The following is a 16406-nucleotide window of genomic DNA, read 5'->3' on the forward strand; positions in this document are numbered from 1 at the left end:
GGAGTTAAATCTAGACCAGACGTTCCCCTAAAGTCCTAACAGTAAATGTGCATAAAACATCACATTTGGGCTGGGCGTGGTGGCTCACGCTTGTAATCCCAGCACTTTGGGAGGCCGAGGCGGGCGGATCACGAGGTCAGGAGATCGAGACCACGGTGAAACCCCGTCTCTACTAAAAATACAAAAAAATTAGCCGGGCGTGGTGGCAGGCGCCTGTAGTCCCAGCTACTCGGAGAGGCTGAGGCAGGAGAATGGCGTGAACCCGGGAGGCGGAGCTTGCAGTGAGCCGAGATTGCGCCACTACACTCCAGCCTGGGCGACAGAGCAAGACTCTGTCTCAAAAAAAAAAAAAAAAAAAAAAATCACATTTGGATCAATCTTGTGTTTTACTGTCATGTGAAATGGAGAACATATATGTATATTTGAACTTAACAAGATTTCACTTAAAATTCTCATTCTGGCCAGGCACGGTGGCTCACGCCTGTAATCCCAGCACTTTGGGAGGCCTAGGCAGGCGGATCATGAGGTCAGGAGTTCGAGACCAGCCTGGCCAGTATGGTGAAACCCTGTCTCTACTAAAAATACAAAAATTAGCTGGGCATGGTGGCAGGTGCCTGTAATCCCGGCTGCTTGGGAGGCTGAGGCAGGAGAATTGCTTGAACCCGGGAGGCGGAGGTTGCAGTGAGCTGAGATCGAGCCATTGCACTCCAGCCTGGGTGACAGAGCGAGACTCTGACTCAAAAAATAATAATAGTTCTCATTTTATTCGGGAGGCTGAGGCAGGAGAATCTCTTGAACCCGGGAAGTGGAGGTTGCAGTGACCAGAAATGTGCCACTGCACTCCAGCCTGGGTGACAGAACAAGACTCCGTCTCAAAAAAAAAAGTACAATTTGGTGAGCTTTGGCATATCTTAATATCCATGAAACCATCAAGGTTATGATTATATCCATCATCCCTAGAAGTTTCTTCCTACTGCTTTGTATTCCCTTTCTTACCCTCCTCTTGTATACATACCCTCCCATCCTCACTTAACTACTGATTTGCTGTCTCTATAAATTAGATTGCGTTTTTAAGAATTTTATATAAATACTGGCCAGGCACGGTGGCTCACGCTTGTAATCCCAGCACTTTGGGAGGCCGAGGCGGGCGGATCACGAGGTCAGGAGATCGAGACCATGGTGAAACCCCGTCTCTACTAAAAATACAAAAAAAAAAAATTAGCCGGGCGTAGTGGCGGGCGCCTGTAGTCCCAGCTACTCGGAGAGGCTGAGGCAGGAGAATGGCGTGAACCCGGGAGGCGGAGCTTGCAGTGAGCCGAGAGCGCGCCACTGCACTCCAGCCTGGGCGACAGAGCGAGACTCCGTCTCAAAAAAAAAAAAAAAAAAAAAAGAAACTGTAGCCAGAATGCCTGTTATTTCCCTCTGTTGTTACACAACTACCTCAGAATTCTAATACTTTTACCCAGCATGATAAAGTTTGAACTTTACAATCTCCAACTTTAAGAACTATTGTAAATCAGTGCTTTTAGTAATAATGGCTCGCTAATGCAGAAATGGAGGATAGTTTGAATTTATCCTCCCTGCCCCCGGCCCCCGTCGTCTTCCCTTTGCATGCTCATCCACTTTAGTTTCTTGAAAATTTCTAATCTAAAATTTCTAGACTTAAAGTTAACTCCTTTTTTTTTTTGAGTACTTTTATTGTGGTAAAGTATACATAACATAGAATTTGCCATCTTAACCATTTTTGAGTGTACAGCTTAGTGGCATTAAGTACATTCACATTGTTGTGCAACCATTACCTCTATCCATCCATCCATCTCCAGAACTTCGTCATCTTCCCAAAGAGAAACTATATACCCATTAAATACTAACTCCGCATTCCCTTTTTTCTTCACCTTCTGGCAACCATCATTCTACTATCTGTCTCTATGAATTTGACTATTCTTAGGTACCTCATATAAGTGAAATTGTACAGTATTTGTCTTGTTGTGACTGCCATATTTCACTTAATATAGTGTCCTCAAGATACATCATGTATCATGTGTCAGAATTTTCTTCCCCTTTAAGACTGAATAATACTCCATTTTATGGATATATCACTTGTTCGTCTGTTCATGAACACCTGGGTTTCTTCCTCCTTTTGGCTATTGTAAATAATGTTGCTGTGAACGCGTGTGTACAAATAACTCTTCGAGATCTGCTGTCACTTCTTTGGGATGTGTACACTGAAATGAAATTGTTGGATCATATGGTATTTCTGTTTAATTTTTGGAGGAACCACCATACCATTTTCCAAACCACTGCAGCATTTTACATTTCTACCAGCAATGCACAGGGGTTCCTGTTTCTCCACACCCTTGCCAACACTTGTTCTGTTCTTTACTTTTCTTTCCTTTTTTTTTGAGACAGGGTCTTGCTCTGTCACCCAGGCTGGAGTGCAGTCGCATGATCTTGACTCATTGTAACCTCTGCCTCCTGGAATCAAGCAATTTTCCTGCCTCAGCCTCCTGAGTGGCTGGGATCATAGGCGCCTACCACCATTTCTGGCTAATTTTTGTATTTTTTTCAGTAGAGACAGGGTTTCACCACGTTGGCCAGGCTGGTCTCAAACTCCTGACCGCAAGTGATCAACCTGCCTTGGCTTCCCAAAGTACTGGGATTACAGGTGTGAGCCACTTGGCCTGACCTCTTTTATTTTAGGTAATAGTCATCCTAATGGGTGTGAAGTCGTATGTCATTGTGGTTTTGATTTGGATTTCCCTAATTAGTGGTGTTTCACATCTTTTCATGTGCTTATTGGCCATTTGTACGTCTTCCTTGGAGAAATGTCTTTTCAAGTCTTCTGCCCAATTTTTAATTGGCTTGTTTGTTTTGTGTTGTTGAGTTTTAGGAGGTCTTTATGTGTTGTTTAGATATTAATCCATCAACAGATAGATGATTTGCTGTATTTTCTCCCATTTTACGGGTTGCCTTTTTACTCTCTTGATAGTGTCCTTTGATGCACAGAAGTTTTTAATTTTGATGAAGTCCAGTTTATGTATTTTTATTTGTGTTGCTTGTGCTTTTGGTATCATAGTCAAGAAATAATTGCCAAATCCAATGTAATGAAGCTATTTATCTATGTTTTCTCCTGAAGTTTTATCATTTTAGTTCATATGTTTAGATCTTTGATCCATTTCAAGTTGGTTTATGTATATGGTGTAAGGTAAGGTCCAGCTTCAGTCTATTGTATGTGAATATTTGGTTTTCCTAACATTGTTGAATGAAAAGGCTGTCTTTGGCCAGCTGCAGTGGCTCATGCCTGTAATCCCAGCACTTTGGGAGGCCAAGGTGGATGGATTACTTGAGGTCAGGAGTTTGAGACCAGCCTGGCCAATATGGCAAAACCCCATCTCTACTAAAAATACAAAAATTAGCCAGGTGTGGTGGCTCGTGCCTATAGGCCCAGGTACTTGGGAGAATGAGACAGGAGAATCGCTTGAACCTGGGAGGTGGAGGTTGCATTGAGCCGAGATGGCACCGTTGCACTCCAGCCTGGGCAGCAGAGCAAGACTCCATCTCAAAAAGAAAAGAAAATGCTGTCTTTTTCCGTTTGAGTGGTCTTCGCACCCTAGGTGAAAATCATTTTCATTTGACCACATATACAAGGATTTATTTCTTGGCTTTCTGTTAGATTCCATTGGTCTGTGTGTCTTTTATGGATAACTCTGTAGTAATTAGGTGCTTAGATTATTAAAGGAATATATGAAAAATTTTCTTGAACTGCAACAGTGATGAAAAGAATGTAAATTGAATAAACAAAGTATTGTATTCTATTAAGCTAATCCTCACAAGTTATATTAAAATTATAATATCTAATAATTGTTACAGCTCTTCAGTCTGTCACCCTGTAACACCAATAATAGGAAGGTACATTGGAACAAAATTTCCAGAGCAGAATTTGACACTGTGTAAAGGCTTAAAAATTATGCCACCAGCAATTCCATTTATAGGACATTATTATAAGAAAATTGTCATGGATACATGGGAAAAGTTAGATAAGGGGTGCTCATTTTAGTGTTATAGGGGTGTTCATCTTAATATTATATATAATACTGCAAAGTTAGAAGCCATTATGTCCATAAATAAAGAATTGGGTAATAGTATCCACACAAGGTTGTGCAGCCATAAAAACACTGACATTGAAGAAAACTTTACAATAAATGGAAAGACGTTATAGCATGATTCTATTAAAATGTTCGGTTTAGGCATTAAAAAAACCCTCAAGCGGCCGGCATGGTGGCTCATGCCTGTAATCCCAGCACTTTGGGAGCCCGAGGTGAGCAGATCACGAGGTCAAGAGATCGAGACCATCCTGGCCAACATGGTGAAACCCCGTCTCTACTAAAAATACAAAAAATTAGCCAGGCATGGTGGCGGGCGCCTGTAATCCCAGCTACTCAGGAGGCTGAGGCAGGAGAATCTCTTGAACCTGGAAGGCGGAGGTTGCAGTGAGCGCAGATCACGCCACTGCACTCCAGCCTGGTGACAGAGGGAGACTCCGTCTCCAAAAAAAAAAAAAGAAAAGAAAAGGAAAACCCCTCAAGCTTAATGTATTGCCTGTTAATAGTGGTCTGTTTCTGGGTGGTGGTATTATGGGTTATTAAAATTTTTTTGCATATGTATTTATCAATGTTATGTTACTTTTATGACAAGACAGCAAAAGGCATTTTTAAAAATTGAAAATGAAATAAAACTAGAAAGCATAGTTAAATCCTGTGGCAGAATCGGTATCTAAAAGTAATCTTAGTAGGCTGAGATTGATGGACTGAATCCAGTGAAATTTAATCAGGATGGATGAAAAAGGTATAGATAGATAGATAGATAGAGTAATAAGTTAGTCATATCGCTGGCTTTAAGAAAACCACCTATAACCAATATAGAAAATGAGGCAGGGGGCATAGTAGCAGCATATGTTAAAGACTTAGGGGGTTTAATTTACTCTAGCCCCTTAACTTTCTGGTTGTAAGCAGCCAGCTGTTCTCTCCCCATTTCATTTCGTCTCACTCTCAGCTTAGTCTCTTGATGGGAAACCTCCATCAAGAGGTGCTTCCTCATGCTGACATTTAAGTCTCATCAGCATTTACACTGATCTGTTCTAGTCATCTAGTTGTCTATTCATCTTTTCTGACTTTTTTCAAGTTCTTTCTTTGGAGTCCTCCTGTTCCCCTCACTTATGCTCATACTTCAGAGATCCGTCTCAAGTGCTGCCCTCTCCTGGAAGTCTACCTCTTGTAGTGCAGTCACATTTTACTGAAATGTATAATTCTGGGAATTTCACATGTTGAGAAATGTAAATCAAGGTTTCTTGCTTTATGTGCAAAATTTGAAATAATTCAAACCCCTCTCTATTAGAAAACATGTAACTTCCTATTGCCATAGAACATACAGCTTTAAAAAGAAACACTAGCTATCTTTTGTCAGTTTTTTGTGACCCAGCAGCATTCTGAAGTACAGGATATCTGTCAGTGCCATTGCTTGAAAACATTCCCCAGAAGCATTCACTTTAGAATGGAAGTTCTAAAGAAGAAGGCCAAATGATGACCATGACACAACTTGCTGCAAAAATATTAAAGCTGTTGCTGAGGGTGAGGGGGCAGAATTTAAAAGCACACTTAAAATAGTTGAATTGTGAAAAGGCATAAAGAAAGCATGGTGATTAAGTGTGGGCTGAGGAGCCAGATGGCTCTAGTTCAAATCCTGAATCTAACACTTACCTACTGGATGACTTTGGCCAAATAATTCAATCTCTCATGTTTCCTCATTAAAAAAAAAAAAAATTCCCAAAAGACAACTTGACAGTGGCTACTCATTTTTGAAATGGGCTGATAATAACTCCTAGCTCACGGAGTTGTGCATATTAAATAAGTTATTGGCCTGTAAAGCTCTTAGGAAGTGCCTAACCCATACTATGTGCTCAGTAAATATAACTAATTATTTCATTAGGAAAGTTAATCCTGAACTATGTGAAATTTAAATTGGAATGTATTCTTTACATTAAATGTGACCATCCTGAAGGAAATTCTTTCTTGATAGTTTCAAAGAATAGTCAGAATGCTGCCAAGCTCCTTGAAACCATGTAGTAAGAAATGTAGATAGAATTGAGGGTGAGGGGAGATTTTTTTTGCTTTGAAAATGTAGTCATGCTTATTAAAGAAAATTTGAGAAGTTTAGAAAAGTGTAAAGATGACAAAAATTGCTCGTATTCCTGCTAACTCAGTGCTAACCATGTAAGCATTTTAGTTAATTTCTTCTAGTCATTTTCCCCTTGGACATTAATTTTTTCAATGTACAGACATACGTGATTATAACACATACACAGAACTAGAGGTTATTTAGCCTAGAGAAGTGAACCAATGTAGCAGTCTAGATGAGGGATATTGGGGGCCTGGTTTAGGTGAATGGCTACAGAGATAAAGCATAGGGACAGGAGACAAAGATATTTCTGAGATAGAATCAACAAACTTTGGTGTGGTGGTTTCAAAGATAGTTTTTTAGCTCTGGCTCCTGAAAGGAGGCAGATGGAACATAGGAGGAAGAGCATATTTGCTGGGGAAGATGTTTGGTTTTGGACATGCTGAGTTTGAGATTTGAATAGGACATCCAGATGGAAATATGTAATAGGCAGTTGAGGTATATAGCAAGGACTTGAGAGAGTAACTTGAGGGTAATCTGCTTGGGATGTGAATGAGAGCACCGAATAGTCAAATATGGTGCCTAAGTGAGCTAATTTTTTACGTATATATCTGACCCCTTAGTATATATCATAGCCTTTCGGGGCAGGAATAGAGTCTCCATCCTTACTTCCCAGCACAGTACAAAATAGTAGGTATTTGTGGAATGAGTTAACTGAAACAAAAGAGAGAGGCCATTAATTTGGTCACTGTAGAATGAACTTTAGGAGGTCATCTTTATCATTTATTGCCCCTTTTCTCTTCAGTTGTGATTTCAGTTCCTAAAGAAAAATAAGAGACCGTGGCTGGGTACAGTGGCTCACACCTGTAATCTCAGCACTTTGAGAGGCCAAGGTGGGAGGATCACTTGAGGCCCAGGAATGTGAGACAAGACTGGGCAGCAAAGAGACCCTGTCCCTACCAAAAAAAAATGTTTTTTTAATTGGCTGGGCATGGCGATGCACTTCTCCAGTCCTAGCTACTCAGGAGGCTGAGGTGGGTGGGAGAGAGGATCACTTGAGCCTAGGAGTTTGAGGTTACAGTGAGCTGTGATTGTACCACTGAACTCTAGCCAGGTTTAAGCAATTCTCCAGCCTCAGCCTCCCAAGTAGCTGGGACTAGAGGCATGCGCCACCACGCCCGGCTACTTTTTGTATTTTTAGTAGAGACGGGGTTTCACCATGTTGGCCAGGCTGGTCCGAACTCCTGACCTCAAGTGATACACCTGCCTCGGCCTCCCAAAGTGCTGGGATTACAGGCGTGAGCCACCTTGCCTAGTTCAGTTTTTTAAATGCAAGATTAGGTTGAAAGGATTACAGCCATCCTGTTATTTGGATGGCTGTAATCCTTTCAACCTAATCTTGCATTTAAAAAAAAAAATAAAGCTGGGCGCAGTGGCTCCCAGCACTTTGGGAGGCTGAGGCAGGCAGGTCATGAGGTCAGGAGCTCCAGACCATCCTGGCTAACACGGTGAAACCCCGTCTCTACTAAAAATACAAAAAAAAAAAAAGTTAGCCAGGCATGGTGGCGGTTGCCTGTAGTCCCAGCTACTTGTGAGGCTGAGGCAGGAGAATGGCGTGAACCCGGGAGGTGGAGCTTGCAGTGAGCCGAGATCGCCCCACTGCACTCCAGCCTGGGCCGACAGAGTGAGACTTTGTCTCAAAAAAAAAAAAAAAAGAAACCACAAAGGCTGGGTGCAAGGTGGCTCTTGCCTGTAATCCCAGCACTTTGGGAGGCCAAGACAGGCGGATCACTTGAGATCAAGAGTTGGAGACCAGCCTGGCCAACATGGTGAAACCCCGTCTCTACTAAAAACAGAAAAATTAACTGAGCCTGGTGGCGCACAGTTGTAATCCCAGCTACTCGGGAGCCTGAGGTGGAAGGATCCACTTGAATCTGGAAGGTGAAGGTTGCAGTGAGCTGAGATTGCACCACTGCACCCCAACCTGGGCGACAGAGTGAGACTTCATAAAAAAAAAAAAAAGAAAATACCTGGCCAGCCACAGTGGTTCATGCCTGTAGTCCCAGCTACTTGGGAGGCTGAAGTGGGAGGATCACCAGCAGTGATAGAAGGAGACTCTGTCTCAATTAAAAGAAAAAAAAAAAGGTGATAATGAAGAAGATTGATTATTCCAGCCATTCTTCACATACGCAGAGTTTGCTTATAGTGGGTATAAGAGATCTCACTACTTAATTTGAACCAACACATGAAGGGGTAAAGATTTAGGAATATAAAAAGTATAAATTAGTATAGAGCAAACTGGAAGTTCCTCAAGAGTATTGAATCTTTGAAATTGTGTAACTTATAGAAGTCCTGGTGGAATGTCTGTCAGAAGCTATTAGATTGGTGGCAAGAGCATTCGAAGTGGACAGGTGGATTGTGGAAAGACTAACCCCATCTGTATGCACTCTGTCCTTCTCTTTGCATACTTTAGTTAGCAGTTGGTTAATTTGCATGTGTGGTTTCAGCCATCATGTTGTATTGACTCATTCTGAAAGCTCTGTGAGGATAGGCCACATGTCTGCCCGCCCCCACCGCATCTAGCACTTTATGTGTGATAATCTATTGAAAAATATTTGTCAAATGAATAAAATGGTGAATGTATTCAGCAGACATTTAGTGAGACTTGAGAATGTCCTATGGGGGTGGAAGTGGGTAGAGGAGTGGTAGGCCTATAAAGATTGATGAGACATAATGTCTGACTTTAAGGAACATAAAATCTGGCACTAAATATAAATTTTTGAAACTTCTTAATTCTTAGATTAGCCAATGCAGACAGTAAGTAACTTACTGACCTAAACCAGAATCTTTTTGTAACATAGATTTTAATAAATTTCTTTTCTTTTTTTGAGACAGTCTCGCTCTGTCGCCAGGCTGGAGTGCAGTGGCGCAATCTTGGCTCACTGCAACCTCCGCCTCCCAGGTTCAAGCGATTCTCCTGCCTCAGCCTCCTGAGTAGCTGGGACTACAAGCACGTGCCACTACGCCCATCTAATTTTTGTATTTTTAGAGGTGGGGTTTCACCCATGTTGGCCAGGATGGTCTCGATCTCTTGACTTCATGATCCGTCCGCCTTGGCCTCCCAAAGTGCTGGGATTACAGGCATGAGCCACAGCACCTGGCTGATTTTAATAAATTAGGTGAAATCTTAGTTATATAACAGACACTCGTTCTGCATTCTCTCTCTACTAATTCAGCTGGGAAGCAGGATTGCTTAGGGGTCAGTTTTATAATGCTACTCAGTTTTTTTATTTTATTAAAATTAGGGATTTGATTAAGTGGTGACATTATGCTCTTCTGAAATTACAGAAGGGCATTTATCTAAAGTGACTGTGACCAAGTAGCAAGATACTTAATTGAGTAGGTGGGTATACTAAAAATAACTCAACTGACTATAATGATTCAGGTATGCAAAGATCAGATAATGCAATATGTTAGTTAAGAGAACTTTTACTGTATATGGTATAATGGTCTATGGTATATTTCCTTGTAAGTTGTTTCTCTCTCTCTTTTTTTTACATTTTAAAGTAATCAAGATGATGCTAATAGTTACCAGAACTCATACGGGGACCGTTTGTGTGGAAACTAAAGCTGCAGAAAATCCAGCAGAATCCTGCACTACTATTGTAGCTATTTGTAGTTGTTTAGGCAGAAAAATCAAAGACAGGAAGTTAGGAATCTTTGAAGACATTATTCTGGGGTAATGAATTCAGATAAGATGTATTTCACTCATGTTAAAGCTATCTTCTGAAAATAAGACTTGCCTATAGAAGTATCCCCAACCAAAAGCCTATTAGGAACTCCCTAGCCCAGTCAGACAGAATGTGTATTCCAGGGAGAAGACTGTATCCTGCTTATGTTAGGCTGTAATACATAAGTGTCTTAACTAGATATACCAATTAAGCATAGGCAAAACCTAATCAGTTGTCAGAAGGAAGATATATATGAACAAGAGAGAAAACAACTCCATGGAACTCAGAAGGAGAGTCCCCAAACATGAATTTGGCAGTGATTTTTCAACACTGTCCAGGGAGAACATAAGCCAGCTTTCCACCATCATTTGGACAAATTCTTAGTGATAGGACACACATAATTTATCAGGCTTTATTGTGGTTTCATTTTCTTTTGGTTTAGATTCCATACTCACCAGATAACTTCTCAGATGCCACAGTATGAGGAATAGGGTACCCTGTGTGGTAAGAGGACTATTCCCCCCATTGTAACCAAATAAACTGGCATTTGGCCTATATGGTAATTTTCTTCATAAACTTTATAAAAAATAAATATACATTTTGTTGAGGATACAGGGGTAGTGAAAAATAAAAATATCAACATAACATTAACCTTTTACAAATTAGTTAGCATAAATTAACCCTTGGAAGCCTAATCAATTCCATGTGTCCAGAAAAAAAAAAAAAGGATTTTATGGCACTGTAGAACTGAGAGTCATACTCAGGAATAATTCATCTCTTGTTGTAGATGGCAGGGATCATAGTCTTATTCTTATGTACCCAGTGCTTGGCACATGGTTGAAGACTCATTATTGAATTATAGAGATGGCAACTCCAGAGCTACAGTGAGAACAACTAGACATTTTATGGCTCTACTCTTAGAATTATTCTGACATCAAAAGAGTAGTTCTGCCATTTCTTTAACTCAGCAGAAATCATTCATTAAGTGATGAAAATAGAATCTTTTAAACAAACCAGAGCCTTAAAAGGCAAATAAAAGCATATGCATCTGTTAGAAAAAAAAATGGGAGAGCTATGTGGTGTGTTTGAGGACAAAGACAATCTGTTTCATTATTTTTATTTGTAAATAATTTTTAATTTTATTTTGTAGACCTTATTGCAATATGCAAGCAACAAGAATGCGTCAGAACATATTGTGTATCTTCTGGAGGTATATCGACTTGCCATCCAAAGCTTTGCCAGTGCACGTCCATACTTAACTACCGAATGTGAAGATGTCCTCTTAGTGCTTGGCAGATTAGTACTGTAAGTTTAAGAACTTAAATCACTCTTAAAATTGAGTACCATTGGTCGTTTTGTTTGCCTGGTTTCTCTTTACAGTGGCATCACATTTATTCTTCAGAGCACCATTAGAGTCATACCATTGAATGAAATTTCCTTCATACTCACGTTCCCAGGAGATACAGTCCAAGTGAAGCTCCAGCCAAGCAACATCATCTTTAACTTGCCTCTAGAGTCTCTTTTCCTATTCAGGCTTGGAATCTGAGAATGATATATTTCTATCCCTTAGGTATAGATTGATTTAAATGACAGAATACCTGGAAACTGGTAGTCCTTGAAGAACATCTTAGCAAAAACAACATGAAATTCTGCAATTTGATTATATTTGAACTAAGAATAATTTTATTAGCAAAAAATATCAGGGTACAGTATAAGATTACCATCTTAAGAAAGAGATCATGATTTAGGGCGGGCACAGTGGTGCACGCCTGTAATCCCAGCACTTTGGGAGGAGTCTGAGGCACGAGAATCGCTTGAACCTGGGAGGTAGAGGTTGCAGTGAGCCAAGATGGCGCCACTGCACTCCAGCCTGGGTGGTGGAGTGAGACTGTCTCAAAACAAAAACAAAAACAAAAACGATTTAGCTGTTGTTTTAATATTTAGCTGCATAGTAACAGACACAATTACACCTTTATTGTAATTTTCATCTGCAAATTGAAAAGATACAACAGCCAATCAGTTTTAGCTGGGCATCACCTTGTTCAACTTACAGATTGTTTAGTGAGATGACTTCTAGTCTAGATGGTTTATTTTATTTTTTTTCTAGCCTCACCTGTTTTCCTTCCTATTTTCCAGTGGCCCTTTATGGAAGACCGGCATTCCTGGTTTTATGATCATATTTTTCCTTTTACCAAGTCCTAGTTTCTGTTTTACCTGTTGTAATCCCTAAGGGGTAAAGGATTATTCTGTAGGGTTTTAGAGAGATGTTGATTCATTGGTATTTTGAGTTGCTCATTATTCAAGTTGTAGTGCATTTCTTTTTTCAAAAAAATCTTCCTGTTATTTCTTTTCTGTGTCTTCTGGATAATAGTCAGAAAAAGGAAACTCTTTTGCTTGGTTTTTTTTAGAGGTAAAGAAACAACTTTGCCAGTCTTCATGCTTCCTCTGCAAGTGACAGAAACCTATCGATAACAGTTACATATATTTATCATTTATCAGCTGAATTGACAGTATGAGCTCCCATTTTTGTCTACTGGAATTAGAATTGTCCTATATGGGTGCCTCTTCACACCCAAATGAACAAAATAAAACTGCTTGGAATGTGATTTCTAAAGAGCTTATTATATTCTTACCAAATGTACTAAAGCAACAATGTAAATATAAAGCCTTGTGGTCTTTCTTTTTTTCCTCCTTTTTAAATTGAACAGTCAATATAAACTCTGAAGCAAATTTTGAAGAGTAAAAACATTTAAAATAGTCTAAACAAATGTAAAATAGATTTTTAATATTGCTGTCATACTCTACTTAATTATTACTGTAACCACCTTTATATACTTACTCATTTTTATTGTAGGAGTTGTTTTGAATTACTGCTTTCAGTGTCTGAAAGTGAACTGCCATGTGAAGTCTGGCTACCATTCCTTCAGTCTCTACAGGTGAGTTGATTTCAACTCAGAAAAATTTTCTGTATCCAAGACACCTAATTAATTACTCCCAGCAAACTAAAATTGAAACCTTAGAACAAAAACAAGTTTATTATATATTGGTATTAAGGTCATGAAATGATAAAAAGGCCCTTCACATGAAGGGGATGTATTAAAAATGGGTTTTTTTTGGTTTGGTTTTGTTTGCCTCTGCATAGTTAGAAATCAACAAAAAAGTTTCATTATTCAAACATAAAGTTTAGACAGCATAAAGCTATCAAAATCATACATGATTATAAAGTAACAGTATTTGGATCCTTCGTAGCATACTTATTGATAACCTTCAATATACAAAACACTATTTTATTACATCTAAGGTTCACCTTTTTCTTCCTAACACTTTAAGAATTGTACCTGGCTGGGTGTGGTGGCTCACCGCTGTAATCCCAACACTTCGTGAGGCCAAGGCAGGCGGATCACCTGAGGTCAGGGGTTCGAGACCAGCTTGGCCAACATGCCAAAACCATGTCTCTACTAAAAACACAAATATTAGCCGGGCATGGTGGCGGGCACCTGTAATCCCAGCTACTTGGGAGGCTGAGGCAGGAGGCTGAGGCAGGAGAATTGCTTGAACCCAGGAGGCAGAGGTTGCAGTGAGCCAAGATCACGCCACTGCACTCCAGCCTGAGCAACAGTGAGACTCCGTCTCAAAAAAAAAAAAAAGAGACAAATAATAGACCGGGCATGGTGGTACATACCTATAGTCTCAGCCACTCAGGAGGCTGAGGCAAGAGAATCTCTTGAGCCCAAGAGTCCCACGCTGCAGTGAGATATGATCACACCACTGCACTCCAGCCTGGGTGACAGGGCTCATCCCTAAAATAAAAGGACTCATCTCTAAAAATAAATGCATGCAGTCATTCATTTATTGATCACTAATTATGTACCAATCACTGCTTTACACTACATTTTACTTGTTTTATATCTTCTTTTTTCTGTTTGTTTGTTTTATATCTTCTAATCAAATTACAAACCTTATAGTGTGAGGATTATTTGAATCTCCATTTACAAATGGGGAGACAGGTGAAGAGAGATTAATTAGCTTGGACAAAGTTACATACAGATTTCAAGCCCTGAGCTTACTTTGCTAACTACTTCCTTGAGGACACAGCTTAGACCTGTTATAGCAGCTTAGACCTGTTTCATGGAGGCACAAATAGAGACGTGCATATTAACAGACACACGTCATTATCTGAACATTTCTTTCCTCTGGAATTCATAACCCAAAATGAAATGATATAATGTTCTCTTTAGTGAGAAGAGGATTCTTTGTCATGTTCTTGGCCTATTTAAATCCCTGTAATGCAGTCCTAGTATCTCACATATCTGTACAGCTGCTAAAATCATCTTTCATGCATAGCACTTTGATTTTTATCACTCTATGTTCTGAAGCCTGCCAGTCATTTTGTTCTGGCATATGGCATTCTAGAAGGGCAAATCCTAATTAGGACTATTACTACTATATTAATACTGTTTGAGTATCCCATATCTCAAATGCTTAGGGGTATTTTGGATTTTGGAATATTTGCATTACACTTAGTAGTTCAGCATCCCTAATCTGAAAATCCAAAATGTTCCAATGAGCATTTCTTTTGAGTATCGTGTTGATGCTTAGAAAGTTTTGGATTTGAGGAACATTTTGGATTTCAGATTTTTGGATTAGGGATACTCAACCTCTATCCTTTTTAGAGGGAATTCTCTCATATTTCTTTATTCTTTTCTTAGATAGCTTGCTTGAATAAAATAGTTGCCTCTTTTTCCACTTGTGTAAGCTTTTTCAGGTTTATGAAATGTGTAGGATATATTTTTTAACGTGTTCAGTAAATAAATGTAGTAGGGGTACAAATAAATGTGAAGACACGATCCCTGTTGAAATCCAAAAGATAAAAAGCCCTTAATTTTTCTTATTTTATATTATAAATGGACAAGGCAGCAAATGGTATTAAGGATACTTTTGGTAAGAGAACAGTTTTTATCAGAGCAGGCTGCAGGTAGACTATTTCCCAATTACTATTTATAGCTGAGTAACTTTTTTCCTATGGATATAAAAATATACACTCTGCAAATGATTTTTTAATGAAAAATGAGAGCCTATTTTCTGCAACTTGGTTTTTTACATAATAATCATGGACATATATCTAAGATTGCATATGTAGATCTCCTGTTTTGATGATCACCTAGAATTCTGTTTTGTGGTTGTGCCTTTAATTGACCAATGTCTTGCTATTTATTTTAAATGGTGCAAGAGTGAACATCTTGAAAAGGGCAGCAGAGTGGTCTTAGCCAAAAAAAAAAAAAAAGTGAGCATCTTGTGCTATTATTTCTGTATTGTAGATTTCAAGAACTGGGCTAGGATATTTCCACCTTAAAAATAAACAAATTGAAGTTTTAAAATTATTCTTGAAATGCTACCATAGTTTTTGTAGTTTTGTAGATTTAATGTTATTTTTAAAAAATAACTTTGCTATATCAGATGTCTATTGTTAACAAAGGATTACACACCATTCTTATTCTGAGTAAACTGTATTTTGAACTTTAACAAATGAAAAAGTAGAGAACTTTTAAAAAGAAACTCACACTGTGGTTTTTATTTCAGTTGCTGCATATCATGGTGGGTGGTAGTATTTTCTGCTAAAGTGTAATGGTACAGGTCAGTTAGACATTATAAATATGGTAAACCTGACACCGCAAATTTTTAACTTTTCACATGTACTCTTTCTCCTCACTCCAAAGTAAATGCGAGTCATTCTAAGTTAAGAAGAAAGAAGCCCAAGGACAAGTCAAGCTGTTAAAGGAAAATTGCAGCATTTGTTAAATATTGCTATTGGTGAACTAATAATTAGAAATACTACTTTCTGTATCAATTCCATATTTTAAGTCCTTTCTCAGCAGAAAATAATGCAACATATTGGGTGGGTGTGTGGGTGGGTGTATATGTGTAGTAAAAGCCTATTTTAACATGAAAGTTAAGGGATGGGGGAGACTTTATATCTTGTAGTTTTCACTTGAGTGAATACTAAACTATATTCTTATGCCTGTGAACATTTTTGGCTTATATTTTCCAAAGAAATGTTGATGTAAATGGAAGCTTATGTTCCTAGAGAATTTCAGGAGTTTAAAGGAAACAAGTTAGAATTTTAGAACATGGGAACAAGCTCACCGTAATCAATAATCCTCAGTAGTAATAGAGGACAGTGAGACATATACGTAATCATTTATACTGAATTACATTTCTGACTCCTTTTCCCTCACCCTTGAATATAAGAACTTTAATGAACAAACTCTTGGTAAATACATTTTGTTTGCTGAGTTAATAACTTAGACTTTTCAGGACATTTTATATAGAGCCACCTGTCATTTAAATAGCAATTTTTTAGACGAATTTAAACAATTATATAAAGATCTGTGTCACTAAGTAATACTCCTGTAATTCCTGTTAGAGGAATAGGCAGCTTGTGTGAGTACTGCAGAATTCTTTAGAAGAAAGCGGCACCAATGGCTTTAAAATAATTAAATA

The 16406-nt window shown here is 38.9% G+C and overlaps 1 protein-coding gene across 1 annotated transcript in view; it reads left to right on the plus strand.

Moving 5' to 3' along the window:
- RLF (RLF zinc finger) overlaps positions 1 to 16406 on the plus strand; it is a 75660-nt gene that overhangs the window by 14045 nt on the left and 45209 nt on the right. The window contains exons 2-3 of the mRNA XM_032160403.2: positions 11056 to 11210; positions 12760 to 12841. Of these exons, the coding sequence (XP_032016294.1) occupies positions 11056 to 11210; positions 12760 to 12841 (237 nt within the window). The remainder of the gene's footprint in view (positions 1 to 11055; positions 11211 to 12759; positions 12842 to 16406) is intronic.

The sequence above is a fragment of the Hylobates moloch genome, unplaced genomic scaffold (genome assembly GCF_009828535.3).
Source record: "Hylobates moloch isolate HMO894 unplaced genomic scaffold, HMol_V3 SCAFFOLD_8, whole genome shotgun sequence".
Taxonomy (NCBI): Eukaryota; Metazoa; Chordata; class Mammalia; order Primates; family Hylobatidae; genus Hylobates; species Hylobates moloch.